Source organism: Pseudopodoces humilis, chromosome 28, assembly GCF_049639895.1.
Source record: "Pseudopodoces humilis isolate 2021_Gansu_Grassland_sample_001 chromosome 28, ASM4963989v1, whole genome shotgun sequence".
Taxonomy (NCBI): Eukaryota; Metazoa; Chordata; class Aves; order Passeriformes; family Paridae; genus Pseudopodoces; species Pseudopodoces humilis.
In genome coordinates this window covers 2,469,105-2,488,798 of record NC_142227.1, presented here as the reverse complement: position 1 = coordinate 2,488,798, position 19,694 = coordinate 2,469,105, and the positions used below count along the sequence as shown (strand labels likewise).

Below are 19,694 nucleotides of genomic sequence, written 5' to 3'. Positions count from 1 at the left end.
GCCAGGAGTTACTGGGTGCCAACTGCAGGGTGGAGGCACTTGTGTCCCATCAGGCTTGTGTGGGCTGGAAAGGTGTGTTAGAGGTACCTGGGTTTGGAGAAACCTCTGTTCCCACCCCTATTTAGTGGGTCACTGGGAGTGTGGAGGCTCAAGCAGCACTTCCAGGAAACTTTGGGTGCCCACATGCAGCACTGGGAGATGTCCCAGACAGTCTGGAGTCAGAGCTCTGCTATGGGAGTACAATGAAAACCTAAGAGGTTTATCCCATCTGGCTCTGGGATGCTGCTGGGAAGCAGCTTGCTGGATTCCTGATCTGATTAAGAACAGCTTTTGGAGCCGATATCCTTTCCTGGCCAGATGGCAGCACAGGGTTTGGTGGTGATAGGAGTCCCTTGAGACAGGGGGGGATAAAAAGATAAAGTAGAAGCGTTTCTGCTGTGGTCTTGGTGCAAACTGGCTTTTAGAGGAAACTGCTGCAGTAATTGCCCCTCTCCTCAGGCTGGGATCCTGCAAACTTGTGTCTGTTGGGCTGGATCAACCTCAGCTTCAGGATAGGGGAAGTTGCTTCTGTCCTGTTTGCTTGGATAATAAAACTCAGGAGCTCTGGCAGCTCTGCTGATGTGTTTTGACTTGAAGGTAGTTTGGGCTGGAGTTGGTGATGGAGAGAATGGTCCTGAGCTGCCCTCTGTGCCTGTCCCTCTGTTCCTTTCCTGTTCCCAGTGTGTCCTTCAGCACACTCCAATCCTGACACCTGGCCAGACCTTTTAGTTCCTCCTGACCTGCCGTGGGTGGAGCTCTCAGCTCGGAATATTGGGGTGGGCTGGGGCCATCCTCATTGGAGGCCTGCTGCATGCCTTGTGCACTGACCCAGCTCTGCCCTCGGGCTCTCTGCAGCTGGTTTAGGAAGAAACACGCTCAGGCAGAGGCGCTGGTGCCCATCCCTCCCAGCCCCGAGACGAAGGACAGGTGGAGGAGCATGACGGCGGTGCCTTACCTGGAAGATCTGCATGGCTACAATGAGGAAGAGGATGATGACTTGTATGACATTGAAGATGATATCATCTACACTCAGGACTTCACAGTACCAGGTAGGGGAGAAGTGGTGGTGGGGGATTTTTTTGTGTTTAAAGCTTTTTTTTTTAGGAAAGGCCTCGAGATCCGAATAATCCTTTCAGCAGAGGAGGAGATTCTCGGTTGTGGAATGGTGTGAATGAGCCGTGGTGCTCCAGATTCCTCAGTCCTTGATTTGATCAACCAGGATGCCCTTCCTGGTGTTACCCCTGTGCCAGCTTCTTCCCTTCTCCCAGGAACAGCTGCTGCTGGACTCTGCTGTTCAGCACAGTTAATTCTTTGGACCAGTTTTGCTAGAATGAATTATTTGTGAGCAGAGCTCTGAAATGACTCTGTCTCCAGGGTACGTGGCGCACCTGGGGGATTCCCTGCATGTTGGGAGACTGGTCCCAGCCTGGCCCTTGCCTTCCTCAGCTCCATGTCCATCCCAGCCAAGCAGGGTGAGCCCCATGCAGGCAGGTGTCTGAGGTTAAGAATCACACTGGAAGCAGTGACACCAGGAATTTCACCCTCCTCACACAAACAGTGGCGTTTAAACCCAAATCAGAGCTGTCATGGCAGATGACAGGCAGATTACTGAAAGATCTCCCATGTTCTCTATGTAATTTGTGCTGTTTCAGAGGGATTAGAGACCTAAAGGATGAGAGGGGCTGCTGAGGTGGGATGTGCAGTGTTTGTGGTGGGCAGGAATCCCTTCAACACTGGGAACACGCTCGTGGGAGGAGCAGGGTGAGGAGGGTCCCAGCACAGACCCTCGGTGGGTTTGTGGGGCATTGCAGAGATGGGGGCAGCTGCAGAGGGAATAAATATGAATTTTTCCACCAAAGTCTTCCTGCAGCATCCCTTTGAACCTGCCCAGTGCTGCATTTCTAGCAGTGATCCCATATTAAAATATAAATTAAAAGCCCCCTTGTACATGGGAGATCAGCTCAGCTGTGGCTCTGCTGGGCAGCCAGAGCAGGAGTGTGAGTGACTCATGGGTAGGGGTGGGTGTTGGGTTTGAGGGGAGGGGGGAAAGAGGAAACCTCATTAAATTCTGTGTTCTTCAGAGGAAGAAGGGGCTTTGAGGAAGTGCTTTCATTTTTAAAGGGTTATTTAAAGATTCATGCAGCTCTGTGGGGAGATGTAAATGTTCCAAGCCCCTGGTTCAATCGGTGTTAAACATCCCATCCAGGGAAGTGCAGGGAAGGGATGGAGGAGAGGAAGGCTGTGGCCTGGAGGCAGAATCCTCTCCCCACTCTTCATGCAGTGAAGGGATGTGCTGGTCCTGCTGCTTTTGTGTTGTCTTGGGTCTAGAGGCTGAGCTCTGCTCTTTCCTGTCCTACATTAACCCCTCCACTGCTGCAGCCCCATCCTGCAGCACCTGCTCCTGCATTTTTCAGTCTGAGGCTGGAAAATACAGCCAGGACTGGAGCTTCTGAGCCAAGCCTGGTGCTCAGGAAGGTGCATTCCTGGCTGCTCATGGTGCCTGTGTGCTCAGTCTGACAAACAGCGATTCAAAAGCTCTTTGTGGTGTTATTTCAAAACCTTTTTTGGTGCCTGAATGAGCTGGATGCAGAGCCATTAAGAATGTGAGGGGTGGCAGAGATGAGCAGGGATGAGCAGCCACGTTCCTGGTTCCTCTCTCAGCCCTCCCTTTATTTATTTTATTTTTAGCCCTGCTCGTGGTGAGGGTGAGGTGGGCAGGAGCTGCTCGGGCAGACACAGCGCTGGGTCAGCGGTTCCGCGGGGGCAGCAGTTGCCAAGACTTCAGCCCGTGCTGAATTTTTATTTTCATTAATTTGAACGTCAGCAACTGTCATTGGTGAAGGAGGTAAAATTAGCTCACGATTCACCTCCCTCCTTGGTATCCATAATAGACTCCCGGGACTGTGCTTTTGAAGCAAGGAAGGAGGGGAGGAGAGAAGAGTCACACAAAAGACAAATGAGCTGTTTGGATAGATTCTTTTTTCCCTCCCCAGTCAGAAATGTTAATTGACTTGGCCCGAGTTCAGCCGAGGGAGGGGAAGGAGAAGTGCTCAGCTTTGCTCTGAATGGGGTTGCTTGAGGCTCTGCAGTCGTGCCGGTGGGATGGAGGGATGGGAGGAAAAACCCGGAGCTCTGGGGGGCTGCAGCCAGGCTGACCCAAGGGAGCCCCCGAGGGAGCCCCATGCCTGGGGGCTCTGAGGCCAGTGTGTTCTTCTAGAACTTGGACCCCTGAGCCCTTTGCAGCCATCCCCCCTCCAGAGGGGTCAGGCACTGGAGGAATCCATAGCAGGGCCCTGAGTTTTGTGCTCCTGAGCCTCCTGCTGTGCCAGTGACTTCCAGAGTGCCAGAGGCACTGGCACATGCCCTGGGGGGGCCAGAGCACCCCCATCACTACAGCCCTTGTGGTGAGCTGGGCCAGGAGCTGTGCTGCTCTGCAGTGCCACCACAGTTCTGGGGTGGGTGCCCAGAACCAGGAGCTGTCTCTGGCCAGTCAGTTCCTGTCTGTTCCCGTGGCAGGAGTGCTCGGCTAAGCAGCCACAAGCCAGTGAGTGGGAGCTGTGGCAACGCTGGAGCCAGTGGGATGGATACAGGGGGAGATCCAGGAGGGGATGGATTGCACGTGTAACCCAGGATGCACCCACCCCTCCCTCCCCATCTCTGGCAGTGGCCAGGGATGATGTGGCAAGGCACAGGGGTCTGAGGAGAGACCCCCACTGTGCTCCCCCAGAGGAGAAGCAGCTCTCCCACCACCCCTGTGTGTCCCCCCCAGCTCCCAGCAGTGGGGTGATGCTGGCGCAAGCGGAGCTGACGTCCCGCCCGGCCTTGGCGGAGAAAGGATTGAGCATCCTTTAAAGAAAATTATACATAATCGTCTTACAGCCTTTGCTTCCACTCAAACCTCTGAGTCATAACTGAAGGGCCCTGGAGCGTGACGTTCCTGCTGGAAGGAAATTGCCTCGGCTGGATCCGGTGGGGGGGAGCCAGGGGCCTGAGGAAGCCTCTCCTCAGCCTTGTGTTGGGCTGGGGGCTGCGCCGCGTCCCGGTGGGAGCATCCCGGGATGCAGCCACGTCCCCCTGTCACTCCCCGACTGAGGGGATGTGACCCAAGGCCCGGCTGTGGCAGCAGGAGATGCCTCTGGAAGTGGCTCTTCACCTGCTCTGCTGAGTCACAGGGAGCTGAGGAGGGAGAGGGGCTGATGACACCCATCAGGGTGTTCCCTCAGGGGACAGTGACACACCTGAAGCCCTGCCGGCAGAGACTGCACTGCCCCGTTCTGCAAACACACACAGCCCCTGGGTACCCCAAAGTTGGTACCTGGGGCTGGCACCTGCAGAGAAGGCAGGAGGAAGGGGAATGACCTCGTCCACCGCTGCCCCTCTGCTCCCCAGAGGATCCAGGCTGCTGCCTGAGGTCTGGGGCAGGGCACACAGTCTGGGGAGGAGGGGACACTGTGTCTGTGTGCTGGGGACCAAACCAGTCCTCGAGGGGAGCAGGGAGGTGCAATCTCAGGCTCCCAGCCTTGCCCATCCTGGGTTGTGGATCCCTCCCCTGCGCTCCTCGCAGGCGCAGGAACAGGTTCAGATTTCCCTCAGGAGCAGGATCCATCCCGGACACCGGGAAGGGGATGCTCCCTGAGGTTCTGCTGCCACCCCCTCACTGTGGCCGTTCCCTTGCAGGACAGGTGCCTGAGGAGGAGGCCGGGCAGAACGGGCAGAGCCGCGGCAAGGGGCTGCCCAAGGCCGTGTGCATGAACGGGACGGAGCCGGGGCAGCTGAGCACCAGGGCCAAGGGCGAGCGCCGGGCCAGCGCCTCCTCCAACCCCTCCCGCAAGGCCTGCTCCGCCAGCAGCAAGATCCGCAAGCTGTCCACCTGCAAGCAGCAGTGAGCTCTGCCCAGGTACTGCTGGGGCACTGCCAGGGGCTGCCCGAGGGAGCGGGGACACATCCGAGCCTGCCCCAGCCATGGGCAGGGGGAGGGAGTTGAGGGGTGTTTTGTAGTCTGGGTCCTGAGCATCCCTCTGCAGAGTCCCTGGTACCCAAGGCCTGGATGCCCTGGGGGATGCAAAGCCCAGGGGAGACCCCCCCCCATGTCCTGCTTGTGCCCACCTGGCTCTGCTCTATTCTGCCCTGTCGTCTGAGACGTGCTGTAGTGATCCCTCTCTCCATTCCCTGGCACCAGCATCCCTCTGCCCTGCTCCCAGCCTCAAAATTGGATTTGGGGAGCACCAGGATTTGCCGAGCTCCAGGGTGTCCCCAGAGAGGCCCCCATGGGACCTGCCCCTGGCCCAGGAGATAGCCCTGTCACCCATGGCCAAGCCACTTCCAGGACAAGCTGAACCCACTCCCTGCTTCCCCCCCCTCCTTCCTGCTCCTTCCTCCCCAGCTCCAAGCCCTGTCCCCTCCTTCCCACCCCTCATTCATAACGGAGCCAGCAGTGACTCATGTTCAGCCTCATCCGCCCCCGGCCTCATGCTCGTCACAGCGCTGCTGGGGCTGAGCTCTGTTATCTCCTGGATCACGACCAGCTTTGTGGTGTGAAAAAAGCCCGAAATAAAAGCCGGATCCTCCCCCTGCAGCTGTCAGAGGCCCGTGGCAGCTCCATCTTTAATTCATGGGGGCAGTGAGTCACCTGCGGGGAGTCAGTGCAGCCGGAGCCTGGGATGGGGCTCCCCTGGCCCTGCTGCTGCTCCTGCCCCTTCCTGCTCAGCTGCTGCTGGAAGGGGAAGCTCCGTGAGGGCTGCCCAAGCCTGGCTGGGTCACTCCCCCATTTAGCCTTTGGAAGGAAGGGAATGCTCCCCTTCTTGGCATACATGACTTTCCTTGGCACTGTTTTCTCCTCTGGGCTCACCTGGCTGAGGGACCATGTGGTGTAGGAGCCCCCAAACGTTCCAAGGACAACAGAGGCATCCTGAGCCCCTCGCTCCCATCCCAGGGTGCCAGAGGGAGCCCCGGGGCAGGGTGCAGGAGCAGAGCCAGCACCCCAAATAGGGCACCCTGTGCCCTCCCTAACCCCCTTCTCTCTGTTCTCCCCGCAGCGTCCCAGGCCAGCCTGCGTCCCCCTCCTCACCCCAGCTCTGCCTCTCTCCTGGGACTGGACTGTGCTTGCAATCCAAAAGGAAACCAGAGGAAGCCAACCAAGGAGCCCCCCCTTCCCTCCCTGCACCCCCTGCTCCGGCCAGCGCCAGGACACGAAGCTGCGGTGGCTGGACCTTCCCCACCAGACACCTGGAAGTTGAACTCTGCGGCTGCCAGGACGCTGCCCCCCTCCCCCCAATCACTCTTTGCCAATCAAGACACTGATTCTGTTTTTAATTTTGCGATGGGAAGGGTGGGATGAGGGGTGGGATGAGGGGTTGGGGGGGTGGGACCCTCCCCCTTCCCCCTGCCGGGCCCCCCCCGGCCATGTAGAGTCGTGCAAAGCCATTGCCGTGCACTTTATGTTTTAGACTACTGTTATATATTATATATTTTCCTCTTTTTTTTTCTTTTTTTTTTTCTTTTTTTTTTGTTTTGTTTTGTTTTGTTTTGTTTATATTTGCGGTATATTTAGAGATTCCTACACATCGTGATGTGTTAAAATAAACCAGATGAGGAAAAAAAACCAAACAAACAGGTATTAAGATAAAGCAGAACTCTATTACACCTGCATGCTGCACGGGGGCTCAGAGGGGCTCAGAAGGGAACAGGGCCCAGGAAGGGCTCAGAGTTTGGGAGGAATCCAAAGGGATTGGGGCGCTGGCAGCCACTTGGCTTTTTTTCTGCTTTTTTTTTTTTTTCTTTTTTTTTTATTTTTTCCCTCCTTTTTTTTTTTTTCTTTTTTTAAAGAAAAATAAAGTGAAAACAGCAGGTGGGTTTCATGTCCTTCCTCCTGCAGCAGGTGGGCACGACCAGCCCCTCCTCCTCCTTTTCCTTTTGGAAAGGCACAGCCCCCGCAGGCAAACCCTACACTTGTGGGGCAATGCCAGGCCTGGAGCCCCCCTGCCCCAACCCTCCCACCCCACAACAGGCACCATCCCAGGGGGCAGAAGGTAAGAAAAGAGCTCAGAGACGTCACGGTTGGTTTTGGTTTTTCTCCTTTGTTTATAGACTTAAAAACGCAGAGGTGATGGAGGGAGGGCTTTGGGCAGAGCCTGCGCAGAGGGAAGGAGCAACCCGGCCTCTACTCGCATGCAATGGGGGTTTGGGGGGGCCCTGCCTGTCCCCCCCCCGCTGCCGAGTCCCAGGTGCCACAGCCAGGGCTGGGCTGGGGCGGTTTCTTTTTTTTTTTTCTCTTTTTCACCCATCCTTTGAAACACAAATAAAAACCCAATAAAAAGCAAACACACCCCACCCCCTGCACCCCGGAGCAGCAGCCACCTCTGTAAAAATCAATAAATATCCTCGAGCCCCCACTGAGCTCCTGGGGTGGTGGGGGGCACTGGGGGTCACCCACAGCACACGCTGGGGATGCCCCACTCTGCTGTCCCCCTGTACCCTGGGCCAGGGGGCAGCACCAGGGGCAGGCACCAGGCAGCCCCCACCCCTCCGGGGGGTATTTTTGGGGTCGATCCTGCCCCCCCCAGCCCTTGGGCTGCCACTTTGGGGCCCCCCAAGCGGTGCTTGAGCCCCTCAAGAATCCCCTTGGCCCAGGCCCCCTGCTTCCAGTTTAGATCCCAGGCTCCCTGCAGATCTTGGGCAGGAGGGGTTTGGGATTGAGGAGGTGACTTCCCCCCTCCCCAAACTGCCCCCTGGCCAGGGTGGCACCGCAGCATCCCCGGAGCGGGGACACCCAGCTCCGGCCCCTTCCTGGCGGGGACATTCCCGGCCGGACGAGAGGCTTATTGCTTGTAAAACCACGGAGAGAGGGGAGAGCGGAGGTGCCACGGGGGCTCAGCGGGGTGGGAGCTTCAGTAAAGTCCCTCAGCGCTGACCCCCGGCCAACGCTGGGCTTCTCCTCCGTGCCCCGACCCCCGGGGCTCCCCCAGCCCGGGCCCTCGCTCCCGGGAGCCGGGGGGCTCGGCCACCCCACGCTACCGGACCCCCCGTGCTGGGGGTACAGCCAGGGGCCCCCACGTGCCCTCCTGGCCTCCCCGGGCCAGGATCCCTTCCCGCACCGGGCACCCCGTGCCGGCAGCAGGAGGGGATGGAGCCCCGAACCCTGGTGGGGGCCGAGCCCCCCCGCCCCGTGCTGGGCTCTCTCCCCCTCACGCTGGGCCTAGACCGTGCTGTGGTCAGGGGGGGCATCACTGGCTGCCACGGCCACCGTGCACTCGGGGGTCTCTCTCTCTGCCGCTTTCCTCAGGTGCCCATAGAGCCGCTCCTCCAGGCCGCCGGCGATCTTGTCCATCAGCTCCGAGCCGGAGCCCAGCCCCAAGCACCTCCCGGGGCCGGGGCAGTCATCGTCCTCAAGGGGCTCGGAGCCAGCCTTGGGCTCGGGGGCTGCCTCTCCGGGCTCCTCCACGATCACCTGGATCTCGGGGTCAGGCAGCGCCGGGGCAGGGGGGACCCCATCGGCCGCCTCGGCCGCCTCCTCGTCGCCGGCGCTGACGATGCGGGGCAGGGGGCTGTGGAACCGGGAGTCCAGGGGATAATTGGCGCTGTCGCCGCGGCGCAGGGGCGTCCGGTGCCGCTCCAGCGCCGGGTACCGCACGCCGGGGTCGCTGAACTGCTTGGTGTGCTGCCACTGCTTGCGCAGGTGCGTGCGGGAGCGGTGCTTCCCCCGCAGCGGAGACTCGTCGAACTGCGGGTCGTGGCGCACGAAGGCGTTGAACAGCGCGTCCGTCTTCTCGTCGATGCTGTAGTCCCGCCGGGGCAGCCCCTCCCGCCCCGGGAACATCTGCCCGTACGGGGACCAGGCCAGGGGGCTGTGGGGACGGAGGTGTCCCCCACCCGCTGCGCCCAGGGTCGTGCTCCCCCCCTCCTCCTCTTCCTCATCTTCCTCCTCCTCCTCCTCCTCCGGCTCCCGGCCCTCGAAGCTCTCGAAGATGGTTCCTTTCCGCCCGGCGCTGGTGAAGCAAATGCGCTTCTCGGAGGCCGTCTGGTCCTTGGGGGGGCCCTCCTCGCCCCCCCGGCTGGGCGCCTCGATGGAGGCGTAGCCGCTGTCCATCTGCAGCAGCTTGCGTGTGCCGGGCTCCGACTCCTCCGGCTTGGGCCGACCCCAGAACTTCTCCTCGGGGCCTTCAGCCTCGTCCAGGGAAGGGGAGGGGCAGGGGGGCACGCCGCTGGCGGAGGAGACGCTGTCCCCGCCGTCGCTGCGCACCGAGTCCTGGTCGTTGCTGCGCTCGGAGGCCGCGTACAGCTCCAGCGAGGCGCGCAGGCTCCAGATGTCGTGGTAGGCGCTGGGCTGCTCGGGCACGCCGGACTCGCCCGGGCTGCCCGCGCCGCCCTCGCCCGGCTCTAGCCTGCGGGCACCACCCCGGTGTCACGTCAGGGACCGGACAGACCCCGCAGGCAGCGGGCAGTGATGTGCCAGCCCGGCCCCTGCAGGCTCCACAGCGGTGCCGTGGTGCCACCCGGTCCTCCATGCTGTCCCCACCACAGTGCCCGTGCCCCAACCCAACCTCCCCATCACCAGCAACCCCCCCGGACCCCTCACCCCAGACCCGGCTGCCCCACCAGAGCCGTAGAGGTGGGAGCCCCCCATGCCCAGGGCAGCACGGGGGTCCCTCGGTGCCTTCCCGGTGCCCGGCTCACCCATCCCCGTCCCCTCTTATCTACTGAAAAATACCTGCCGAGAGAGGGTGGGGGGCTGGCGGGGGAGGGCAGGAAGGGGCCCCCCGCGGGGTGGAAGGCCACGTCATCCGTGTGGGCAATGTACTGGATGATGTCGGTCTGATGGGGGTCCCGGTCCTCTTGGTCCATGCTCTCGCTGGCTGCCCGCTGCCTCTGGAACTGCCGGCGCTTGGGGGACCCTGGGGGGCGCAGGGCAGGGCTGGGGGGGAAAACCCAACCGGCACCACCAGCCCCCCACCCACACATGTCCACGTCCCCCTGCACGGCCCCGCGGGGCCCCCGCTGACCCCCACCTCTGGTGTCCAGGCTGGACGCCCGCTGGGTGCTCTCCAGCTTCCACTTCTTGATCCTGAAGTAGGGGCTGGCCCCGTCCAGGCTGGCGTGGCGACGCAGGCGGGTGAAGAACTGCAGGACGGTGCCCTGGGGAGGGGTCGGGGGGGGCTCCCCGGGGCCGGCACTGCCCGCCCCAGCACTCCTGGGTGCTGCTGTGAACTGGGGGCATGGGGGGCCGTGAGTGCCCGCTCAGACCCAAGCATGCCCCCCGCCCCAGCCCCCCCAAATCCCACTCGGCTCCTTTGTCCGCTCCGCAGAGCTGGGCTGCAGCAGATGCACAAATGTCCCCCGGGGCAGGGATGAGGCGGGGGTGGGGGGGGGGGACAGAGCCTGTTTCTAGCTGGATGCCCACGTCTCTCCCTGAGCCCTGGCACGGAGCGGGGGGGCAGGGCTGGGATCTGGAGGAGCAAGGAGGGAGCAGGACAGGACACTTGGGGCTGTGCAGGCTGGGAGCCCCTTCCCCCGGCCAGTCCCGGCCCCCGCCCCAGCACTCACCGAGGGCCCCTCCCCGGAGTCGGAGGAGGCGGACGGGCTGGCCTCTGTGAAGCTGGTGTCCACGGTGGAGTTGTAGGTGTCCCCGGGCAGGGCAGAGCTGGGGCCCACGGCATGGCTGGGGAGCACTGGCCGGGGCAGGGCTCCTGCGGGGGTCTGCAAGGCAGAGCACGCTCAGGGGGTCTGCACGAGAGTGGGGACCAGGAGGGGCCCCTGCACCCCAGAACCTCCTGTGTCTTCCAGCAATGCCCTGAGACTCCCACCCTGGGCCCAGCAGTGCCTCCCTGGGGTGCTGTAGGACACCTGGCCCCCATGTCCCACCTGTCCCTCGGGGGCTGGGGGCTCACCTGGAAGATGGCAAGACCAGGCTTGGGCGGGGGCAGGCGGGGGGTCATGGCCAGGCTGTTCTCACTGGACTCACACTCGTGGATGGTGACAATCTTGAGGGCAGGCGGCGGGAGGTGCAGGTGAGTCAGGCGGGCGTTCTTCAGGTGGTGGAAGTCCCCCTCTGTCAGTGTGTACCTGTGGGACAGCTGGGTCAGGAGGGGAAGCCCCAACCCCCTGTCCCCCACTCAGCTCAGAGCTTCACCTCCTCCCCTTCTCCTGGGACTTCTTGCCCTGCTCAAAGAGCGCGGCCTCGTTGAAGGAGACGCGCCGGGCAGTGGAGGAGCTGGAGGACAGGAACCGCTCGCTCTCCGCATCCCGGTAGCTGGAGGACGACAGGCACTCGGGGTCCTCCGCTTTGCCGGTGATATCTGCAGAGAAGGGGGTCAGCAGTGTCCCCCCCCACCGTGGTGCTCCCCAGCTTCCCCAGCTGAGGCTTGGCAAACTTGCTGCCCTCATGGCCTCAATGCCAACCTGGAATTCCCTGCTGCCAGTCCCGCGCCACAGCCAGGGATGGACAATGGGGGGCACAAGGGGTGTGTGGTGGTCACTGTCATGGGGCCGGGGGCTGCACCTTGGGAGGGGAGGGACCAGGAGCTGCCTCAACCCCCTCCCCAGAACCTGGGATGCAGCTGGGGGCGGTCAGCGCAGGTCACTCACCCTGTGCCTGCTGCGAGTCATCCAGGTAAGTGGTGTTGGTTTTCTCGGGGTCATCGCTGGCTCTGCAGGGGGAAGAGGGTCAGAGGTGCCCGGGCCAGCCCCCCCACCCCCGACCCTCCTCGCGGTGCCACACACCCCGGGGACAGTGGCATCACCCCTTGCCCACCTGGAGTGCCGGCGGTCGGCCTCGCAGCAGCGGCGGCAGATGATCAGGATGCCCGAGAGCAGGACCAGTGTGCCCCCGATGAAGATGGAGAGCAGGGCGAGGAGCAGCACGTACCCATCCTGAGGGGACACCTCGCCGGGCACCGCCTGCCCGAGGCCGAGGAGCTGAACCGCGGGGACCTCGGCCCACCCCAAACCTGCCCCCACCGCGCTGACGCCAGCGCTGCTCCCCAGAGCCGCCGCGCCCCCCCACCCCCCGCCGCCCCCGGGCCCTGCCTGCACCAAGGCAACGGCAGACGGGGGGGCTGAGCCGCCCGCGGCCCCCGCGCCGAGAGGGAGTGGGAACGGGGTTGGGGATGGGGACGGCGACGGGACCCCCAACCCTGCCCCACCGCCGGGGTCGGTGCTCGCTCTCCCTGCCCGGGGGAGAGGGGCTGATCCGGCAGCAGCCCCCAGGCCGCTGGACCCCCAGAGCATCCCAGCAGTGCCCAGGACACGGAGAGCTGTCACCCACTCACGGCACTGGCAGAGCAGGGGGTGACAGCAGGGCTGCTGCCGTGTCCCCCCGAGCGACGACGCCAGCCCCACGGCAGCGACGAGAACCCACAGCTCCCAACATGCATTCCCCCTCCCGCGGGAGGCTGGCGGCGTGGGGAGGGGCGGCACAGACAGGCAGAGACAGGCAGGACTCACCGTGGCGCTCTCGGTCGCGTTGTCCCAGGGTGTTGGGTCATCGCTCATGGTCTGTCCCGGCCCGAGCGTGTCCTGGGACGGGGGGAGACAGAGGGAGGCACCGGCCGGGACGGCGGGGCCGGGCCGGGGGCGGCGGTGGCGGCTCCTGCCCGGCCCCTGCCCGGCACCGCGGTGCGGAGCTGCCGGGAGGGACCGGGAGGGAGGGACCGGGATGGAGAGATGGAGGGAGGGACCGGGATGGAGGGATGAAGGGAGGGTGTGCTCAGGGGAAGGATGAAGGGATGGAGGGTGTGGTCAGGAGGGAAGCAGGGATGGACGGATGGAAGGATGGGGAGGAGGGGGCAGAACCGCTGCCCCTCCCCAGAGAGCCCCTCACCCCCCGCCGGGCACAGCCTCCCCCCGCTCCCAGCCCCCGGAGCACAGAGCGGCCACGGTCCCCACGCCCGGCTGGGGCCGGAGCCCCCAAACGGTGGCTGGTGCTGGTGGCCAGAGCTGGCCCGGGGGGTGAAGTCCCTGCCCCAGGTCCGGGGTGACACCGCGCTGCTGTCCCCGGGGACCAAACGCAGCCCCAGCCCCGCCGCCGAGGGACCCCCTGCCCGCGGAAGCTCGGGGGGAGCCGCGCTGGGGGCTCCCGGCAGGGATGGGGGGCAGGTGGCCGCCCCACAGCTCGTGGCGTGGGTGTCGCCGGAGCGCGACGGGTGACGCTCGTGAGTCATCCCGAGAGCGGCTCCGTCACCGGGCTGTCCGCGCGGGGGGGACACCGGGGGGCCGGAGGGGCCGGGCCGAGCTCCTGAGGAGCCAGAGCCACCAGGACAGGGGTCCCACTCCCCTCCGCGGCATCGGCCCTGCGGCCTCTGGGGACCCGGCGGGGACCTCGTCACCCTCTTGCGTGTCCGGCCCTTCCCGGGGGCTGCCGAGCTCCAGCTCCCGCTGCGAGGCCGTGGGTCCCCTCCGTGGGTCCCCTCCGTGGGTCCCCTCCGTGGGTCCCCAGGCTGCTGAAGGGGCTGAGCCTGAGCTGGGTGGGCGATGCTGTGTCGGAGACCCCCGGAGCGGGCAGGGGTGGGCACTTGGAAGCCGCTCAAAATTAGGTCAGTGAAAAATGTGAATGGAGCCCGTGAAGGGGTGGGGACTGTCACTCGTGGGGACAGCGCAGGGGTGGCCGTGTCGCAGCTGGCAGTGAGGGACGGTGATGGCTGAGGCTGCCCTGTCACAGGTTGGGGTATCAACCCCTTGGAGTGATATCGGGGTGTCGGGGGCCTCCCGAGGCGGAGGATCCCCTGCCCACACCGGCCCTCGGGCATCTCCAAGCTGGTGGGATGCAGCACGAGGTGAAGGGACCCATCCCGCGACCCCTGAGAAAGGGTAAGGGGGTGGGGGTCCCGCTTCCGACCACATGGGGGGACCCCGGGCGAGGGGCTGCGGCTCCACGCGGGATGAGCGCCCCACGGGGGGGATCCCTATGGGACATCCTCAGGCCCCAGGCGGGGGGCGCGGGGGGCCGGGGGAGCGGGAAGAATGTCCCTCCTGTTCCCCATCATGGAGGAATCCCGTCTCCATGGCGACCCGGCAGGAACAGGACGGCCATTGTCTGGAGGAGGGGGCCGGTCCCCGGGCTGTCCCCCCCGGGGGGGGCACGGGGCGGGACCCGGGGTCGCCGCCAGTGCCCGGGGCGGGGGCTCGGGGTCGGGGGACCCCGGTGGTGCCGCGCCTCCGCACGTGGGAAGGGGGGCGGGGGGCGGGCCGGGGCTGCGCCCCCCGCGGGTGTGCGACCCACGGGGTCCCGCTGGACCGGGGATGGGCTGGGGGCGGGGAGGGGACCCGCTCTGCCCCCTGTGACTGCAGGCCCGCGCCCCAGCCCGGTGACGGGGATGCAGTCAGGGATGTGGGGCGGGGATGGAGGCAGGGATGCGGGATGCAGGTAGGGATGGATGCGGGATGCAGGCAGGAATGTGGGGCAGGGATGGAGACAGGCATGTAGGATGCGCGATGAGGGATGCGGGCAGGGATGTGGGACAGGGACGTGGGGCAGGGATAAGGGATGCAGGCAGAGCTGGTGACAGGGCTGCCGAAAGGGCTGGTGACAGCGAGGCAGGAGCCCCCGGGACCTCTACGCGCGGTAGGGCGTGATGGTCTCCCCTCGGCCGGGCCGGCTCCCTGTGTCGCGATAGGGGCTGTTGCGAGGCGGCGGAGCCAGACACTCACCTACAACCGAGACCGGGGCTCCATCGCCGCCGCTGCGCTCGGTGCGGCGGGGCGGCCCCGGGATTTATGAATGAACCGGAGCCGCCCCCGCGCGGCGCGGGCGTCACGTGGGGACAGGGGCTGCCCCAGCCCTGCCTGCACCAGCCCTGCCTGTCCCCCCCGCCCCTCTGCCTGTCCCCCCTGCCCCTCTGCCTGCCCCACAGTCCTGCTCTAACTCCTGCCTGCACCTCTGCCCGTACCTCTGCTTTTATTCTTGCCTGCCCCAGCCCTGACTACACCTGTCGGCCCCAGCCCTGACTGCACTCCTGCTTGCATCCCTGCCTGCACCAGCCCTGCCTACATCAGCCCTGCCTCCACCGCTGCCCTCACACCTGTCTGCACCAGTCCCGCCTGCACCTCCTCTACCTGCATCTCTACCTGCATCCCTGCCTGCATCCCTGCCTGCATCCCTGCCTGTACCACTCCTGCCTCTACCTCTGCCTGCCCCATACCCCCGTCTGCGTTCCTGTCCCACCTCCCTGTCTCCATCCTCGCCCCGGAGCTCCCCGAGCCGCTGGGGCACGGCTGGACCGGGGCCGGGGTTGCGGCGGCCCCTCGGTGCGGAGGCGGAGCGGGCCCCCCCCTCCCAGCACCACGACACCCGGCAGGCGGAGAAGACTACAACTCCCATAAGGCCAGGCGGTGCATCGTGACGCTTTTCCTCCGCCGGGCGGCGCGCGGGGTGCGCGGGGAGCTGTGGTCCGGCTCCGTCCCGGCCTGCCCCGCGCCGCCGCCGCTGCCGCCATGGCTGCGATGTTCTGCGCCCGCCGCCTCCTCCGCCTCGCCCGCCCCGCGCTGCCGCTGCCCCCAGCTCGCGGCTATGCCGATCCCGCCGGCGGCCCCGCTGCCATGGCCTTCACCTTCGCCTCACCCACACAGGTAGGCCCGCCCTGGCCCCGGTCCCGGTGTCCCCGCCGCCGCCTCGCCCGGTGTCTCCTGAGGGCCCGGGGCGGGCGGGACGCGGCCGGTGCTGTCGCCCCCGCGGGGCTGTCCATTCCCGGGGGCTCTGCGGTTCCCGGGGCACGGCCGGGCTGTCACCGGGCTGTCACCGGGCTGACCTTGGCCCTGACCTCGGGCCTTGCCCGCCTGCCCCGGGCGCTCGGTCCCCGCCGCCGCGCTCCCGGGGCCTGCCTGAGGCCGGTCCAGCCCTTCCAGCCCCGCTGTGCCTGCCAGGCCCGGCCCCGCCGCAGCGCCGCCGGCCCGGAGCGGGACACGGCCGGTCCGCCCCCGCCGGGCCCAGGGCTGTCCCCGGGGCAGGGCGCGGGCTGGGGACAGGGACAGCCCGGCAGCGTGGGCCGGAGCGGGGCCGGCAGCTCAGGGCTCCCCACGCGCTTCCCAGGCTGCTCCCGGCTGTGCCGGCGCCACTCGCCCACTCCCGACTCGGTGTCTCCATGTGCCGCCTCCCCGCCGTGCCCCTGGGAGCTGGGAACGCTTCCCTGCTGCCTTTGCCAGGACCTCTCCGCAGCCCGGCTCCGCTCCCACCCTGTGCAGGTGCAGCCTGTCCTGGGCACACCTTGGCATGCTGAACCTGCCAGGAGCTGGGCTGCTCCCTCGGGATGCGCTCTTCCCCGGGCTCTCCATCCCCCCATCCCTAGTGACTCTGCCTCTTTGCCCTCTTCGTCCAGGTGTTCTACAACGGTGCCAACGTGAAGCAGGTGGATGTGCCCACGCTGACCGGCTCCTTTGGCATCCTGGCATCCCATGTTCCCACGCTCCAGGTGCTCCGGCCGGGCGTTGTCACAGTCCACGCTGAGGATGGGACGGCCACCAAGTACTTTGGTGAGCGAGGCAGGAGCTGGGGAGGAAAGGTGTGCGTGAGGATGATGTTCTTGGCACTTGCACAAGGGATGTTCTGCCCATCCAGGTGTGGCCTGGTGCACTTCCAGGGATTTCTGCTTTCCCAGCCTGCCAAGGGCTGCTGGAAGCTGCTGTGGGAGCCGTGGGCTGGGGTCAGGTCTTGGTTCTGCTCAGGCTCTCTGGGAGCTTCCCCTGCTCCAGCTTGTCTTGGGGTGGGAGCTGAGTCCCTGAATGCTGGAAATGTGACAGAACAGGGCTGAGGGTTTGTTTTGGGAAAGGATGGTGGGGATGCCAGGGCTGAGCCCCTCTGGCAGCCTTGGCTGACCCACCCCATGTTGTGCCTCGCAGTGAGCAGTGGCTCTGTCACTGTCCACGCTGACTCCACGGTGCAGGTGCTGGCAGAGGAGGCAGTGACCATGGACATGCTGGACCTGGCTGTGAGTACCCAGACATTTCACCAGCCCTGGGCTCTCTCCCTGGGGAGGATTTTTCCCCCTTCTCTGCTCTGGGGTCTTTGTCTTAGGAGCTTCCAGTGCCCAGAACCCAGGGTTGTGTCTGCACCCCCACTACATTTTGGGAACAGAGGCTTGGGGCTCCTCCTTGGTGAAGTCTCTGGAGAGAAGGAGGTCTGCAGTCATAAATCTCCATGCCTTTTCCCACCCCATGAACAAACACTGACCTTGTCCTCACCTCCAGAACAGCTTTTCCCTGCTGATAAAGTGTCTGGGGCCAGCACAGCTGTGTCTGTAGCTCTGTGGGGCTCCCAAGTCAGTGGGAGCACATGAAGGACCTTGGCATCCATATGAAGGACCAGTGGCTGCAAGGGAGGGAGGGAAGGACAATCCCCTCTCTTGGAGTGTCTCCCAATGACACACATTCTTTGTGCCCTCATGTCCAGACTGCGAAATCCAACCTGGAGAAAGCTGTGTCAGAGATGGCAGCAGCGTCCGATGAAGCTGCTAAAGCAGAAGCTCAGATTAAGGTAGAAGCTAATGAAGCTCTGGTAAAGGCTCTGGAGTAAATCCAGGTGAGGTTCAGCTGCAGCCTGGCTGAGCATCCACACCCTGTGGGGCTGGGCAAGGGGATCTGCCTTGCTTTTGGGGAGCAGTGACTGCAGCTGTCCCTTGCCAGGCTCAGGCCTCAGCTCTGGGGGGCTCATGGAGGTCCCCAGCCCAGAGCCAACCTGGGGCTGCAAGGTGGCACTGTGGGGTCCAAGCCTGACACACAGCCTGGTCCAGCCCGGCTGTGACACTGGAGTTCAGCCCTGACAAGAGTGGGTGGGTGGTGCTGGGACAGACTGGGAGCTATGGTCACTGCTGGGGCCTCGCTGGTGCCCCAGGTCCCCACTGGGACTGGCCATAACTGGTGACAACTCAGGGGCAGAGGGGGGTTGCTGGGCCCCACAGGGACAGCAGCATGTGACCTCTGCCCCACGTGCTCCCAATAAAGACAAACAGCTTCAGTCTCGGGGGAGGTGAGGCCTTACCTTGTGGCCTCTTTTTGCTCTGCCCTGCACAGACTGTGCTTCATCCCTTCCCACGTGCTGGCAGCCGGGAGCTGCGGCAGCGTGTGCTGTTCAGGGCTGTGAGTCACTGACAGCCTCCAACGGGCTCAGCCTGGAGCACAGGAGGGCACCAGCTCCTGCTCTCTCCTCATCTCTGGTCCGGGTGCTCTTTGGCCCTAGAGAGCTGGTGGCTCGTGTTTACTCAGCAGCTGGAGTGGGGCCAAGCATGGGATGGGGATTGGGATCCACGGCCCAGCCGAGCCCACCCCACACTAACCTGACCCCTCTTTGTGTTTTGCAGGAATCCCACTGTGGATGTAGAACTCCCAGCCTGTGCCTGTTGTGCTCCCTGGCTGTACAGATGGAACGGGACAAATGGAGGTGGAGAAATGGTTCTGATGAATTAAAAGGAAATGTGACCCCCTCTTGTGGCACTCGCCTTCTTCCCAGGCAGCAATTGCAGCTGGAGCCGGGAGCAGTTCCCAGCTCCTGCCCCAAGGTGGATTCACCCTGGGAAGGGGTCACCAGCACTGCCCTGGGGTTTGGCTGGGCATTCCCAGGGAAGACTCACTCCCAGGAGGTTCATCAGACAGGTTTATAATCCCCTCCCTGTGCTCCAGCCACTTCCATCTCCAGTAACCCCTCAGACAGTGGGATTTCAGCAGCACAGGAGGAGCACAGGTCTGTTCCAGAGCCATCCTATCCCAACTCCCTGATCCAGCTCTGGCTCTGCCTCAGCCTTCCGGCTCCAGCACCGCAGGAATCCACGTTGGCACAGCACAGTGCTTCCCACAGCTGGACAGCAGCTGCTGAGCTCTGCCCCATCCCCTGCTGCTGCCAGTGGCACTTCCCCTGCTCCTGGAGACAGGCTTGGTGTGGAGAGGGAAGCAGATGCTGTGCATGGTGGGAATCTTTCCTGCTTCCGCTCATGCTGCAGATGGCTGGAGCCGCTCTGCTGAGCTTGCTGCTTGCTGGGTGCAGCCTTGTCTGAGGGCACCCAAGGTTCCTCAGGGCTCCTCACAGCCCAGGGAAGCAGGAAGGCCTCTCTGGGCCATGGCACTGTTGGGAAGGGGTGGGTTCGGGCAAGGGGACAGCTCTGCCTGTTCCAGGCATCCCGGGATGTGTGTCCTGTGTGTCCTGCTGCACCAGCTGCTGCCGGGCCCCTCGCTCCGTGCCACCCTCCCACGCCTTCCCAGAGGGATTTCGGGTTTCCACTGCTGTGCAGAGCTTCCGTCCCTCGCTCTGCGTCGCTCTAATCCCCTTTTCCCCGCAGTGTTCCAGCCCGGGAAGGCGCATTGGCTGCCTGTAAGGTCAGTGCTCGCCGCTCCGGCCTCCCGCGGGCCCCACGCGGTTCCCGCCGCTCCGCGCTCGGAGCAGGGCACGGCTATTTTCGGCACTGCCACCCAGGATGTAATCTTGGCTGCCTCCTCACCGCCACCTCCTCCCCCTCCTCTCGCTCACTCTGTCTTTCTCTCCCCCCCCTTCACAAGTGATCAAAAATAGAGCCTGTGGTGTTAAATTTCTCACTCTGTGGCTTATTAAAAGCCTCCGAGTGCCTGACGCGGAGCCTATTTGAAGCTCAGCCGACTTCCAGCTCCTGGGCTGCTCCAGTGCCTTTTCCCCTTCCCCTCTCATTCCCTTCCTTTTTTCCCTTAAAGGTCAGACATTGCACCAA

General features: G+C 64.2%; 3 protein-coding genes across 3 annotated transcripts in view; 2 read left to right on the top strand and 1 right to left on the bottom strand.

The window, feature by feature from the left end:
• The window catches only part of STK11 (serine/threonine kinase 11), a 31,673-nt gene extending 25,018 nt beyond the window's left edge, over nucleotides 1-6,655 (top strand). Inside the window, exons 9-11 of the mRNA XM_014259997.2 lie at nucleotides 895-1,088; nucleotides 4,717-4,936; nucleotides 6,075-6,655. Of these exons, the coding sequence (XP_014115472.1) occupies nucleotides 895-1,088; nucleotides 4,717-4,925 (403 nt within the window). The 3' untranslated portion in view covers nucleotides 4,926-4,936; nucleotides 6,075-6,655. The remainder of the gene's footprint in view (nucleotides 1-894; nucleotides 1,089-4,716; nucleotides 4,937-6,074) is intronic.
• Nucleotides 6,656-7,095: 440 nt separating this feature from the next.
• CBARP (CACN subunit beta associated regulatory protein) lies at nucleotides 7,096-15,403 on the bottom strand. The gene is made up of 10 exons (XM_088067765.1): nucleotides 14,680-15,403; nucleotides 12,478-12,549; nucleotides 11,786-11,931; nucleotides 11,620-11,681; nucleotides 11,165-11,330; nucleotides 10,923-11,097; nucleotides 10,579-10,731; nucleotides 10,044-10,242; nucleotides 9,746-9,929; nucleotides 7,096-9,419 (listed from the first exon to the last, which is right to left on the bottom strand). The coding sequence occupies exons 2-10, from the start codon at nucleotides 12,523-12,525 to the stop codon at nucleotides 8,234-8,236; spliced, it is 2,319 nt and encodes a 772-aa protein (XP_087923891.1). The 5' UTR covers nucleotides 12,526-12,549; nucleotides 14,680-15,403; the 3' UTR covers nucleotides 7,096-8,233.
• An 18-nt stretch (nucleotides 15,404-15,421) lies between these two features.
• Nucleotides 15,422-18,443, top strand: ATP5F1D (ATP synthase F1 subunit delta). The gene is made up of 5 exons (XM_005531185.3): nucleotides 15,422-15,597; nucleotides 16,344-16,497; nucleotides 16,864-16,952; nucleotides 17,414-17,542; nucleotides 18,321-18,443. Exons 1-4 carry the CDS (start codon nucleotides 15,463-15,465, stop codon nucleotides 17,534-17,536), a joined length of 501 nt encoding a protein of 166 aa, XP_005531242.1. The 5' UTR covers nucleotides 15,422-15,462; the 3' UTR covers nucleotides 17,537-17,542; nucleotides 18,321-18,443.
• The last annotated feature ends 1,251 nt before the right edge of the window (nucleotides 18,444-19,694 follow it).

Excerpts from the sequence above, each read along its gene's own strand:
- CBARP (XM_088067765.1), bottom strand. The coding sequence starts at position 12,525 with ATGAGCGATGACCCAACACCCTGGGACAACGCGACCGAGAGCGCCACG. Across the intron at positions 11,932-12,477 it reads ACGCGACCGAGAGCGCCACG|GCGGTGCCCGGCGAGGTGTC; the intron begins GTGAGTCCTGCC and ends GGCCTCGGGCAG. Across the intron at positions 11,331-11,619 it reads TGACTCGCAGCAGGCACAGG|ATATCACCGGCAAAGCGGAG; the intron begins GTGAGTGACCTG and ends CCTTCTCTGCAG.
- ATP5F1D (XM_005531185.3), top strand. The coding sequence starts at position 15,463 with ATGGCTGCGATGTTCTGCGCCCGCCGCCTCCTCCGCCTCGCCCGCCCC. Across the intron at positions 15,598-16,343 it reads CCTTCGCCTCACCCACACAG|GTGTTCTACAACGGTGCCAA; the intron begins GTAGGCCCGCCC and ends CTCTTCGTCCAG. Across the intron at positions 16,498-16,863 it reads GACGGCCACCAAGTACTTTG|TGAGCAGTGGCTCTGTCACT; the intron begins GTGAGCGAGGCA and ends TGTGCCTCGCAG.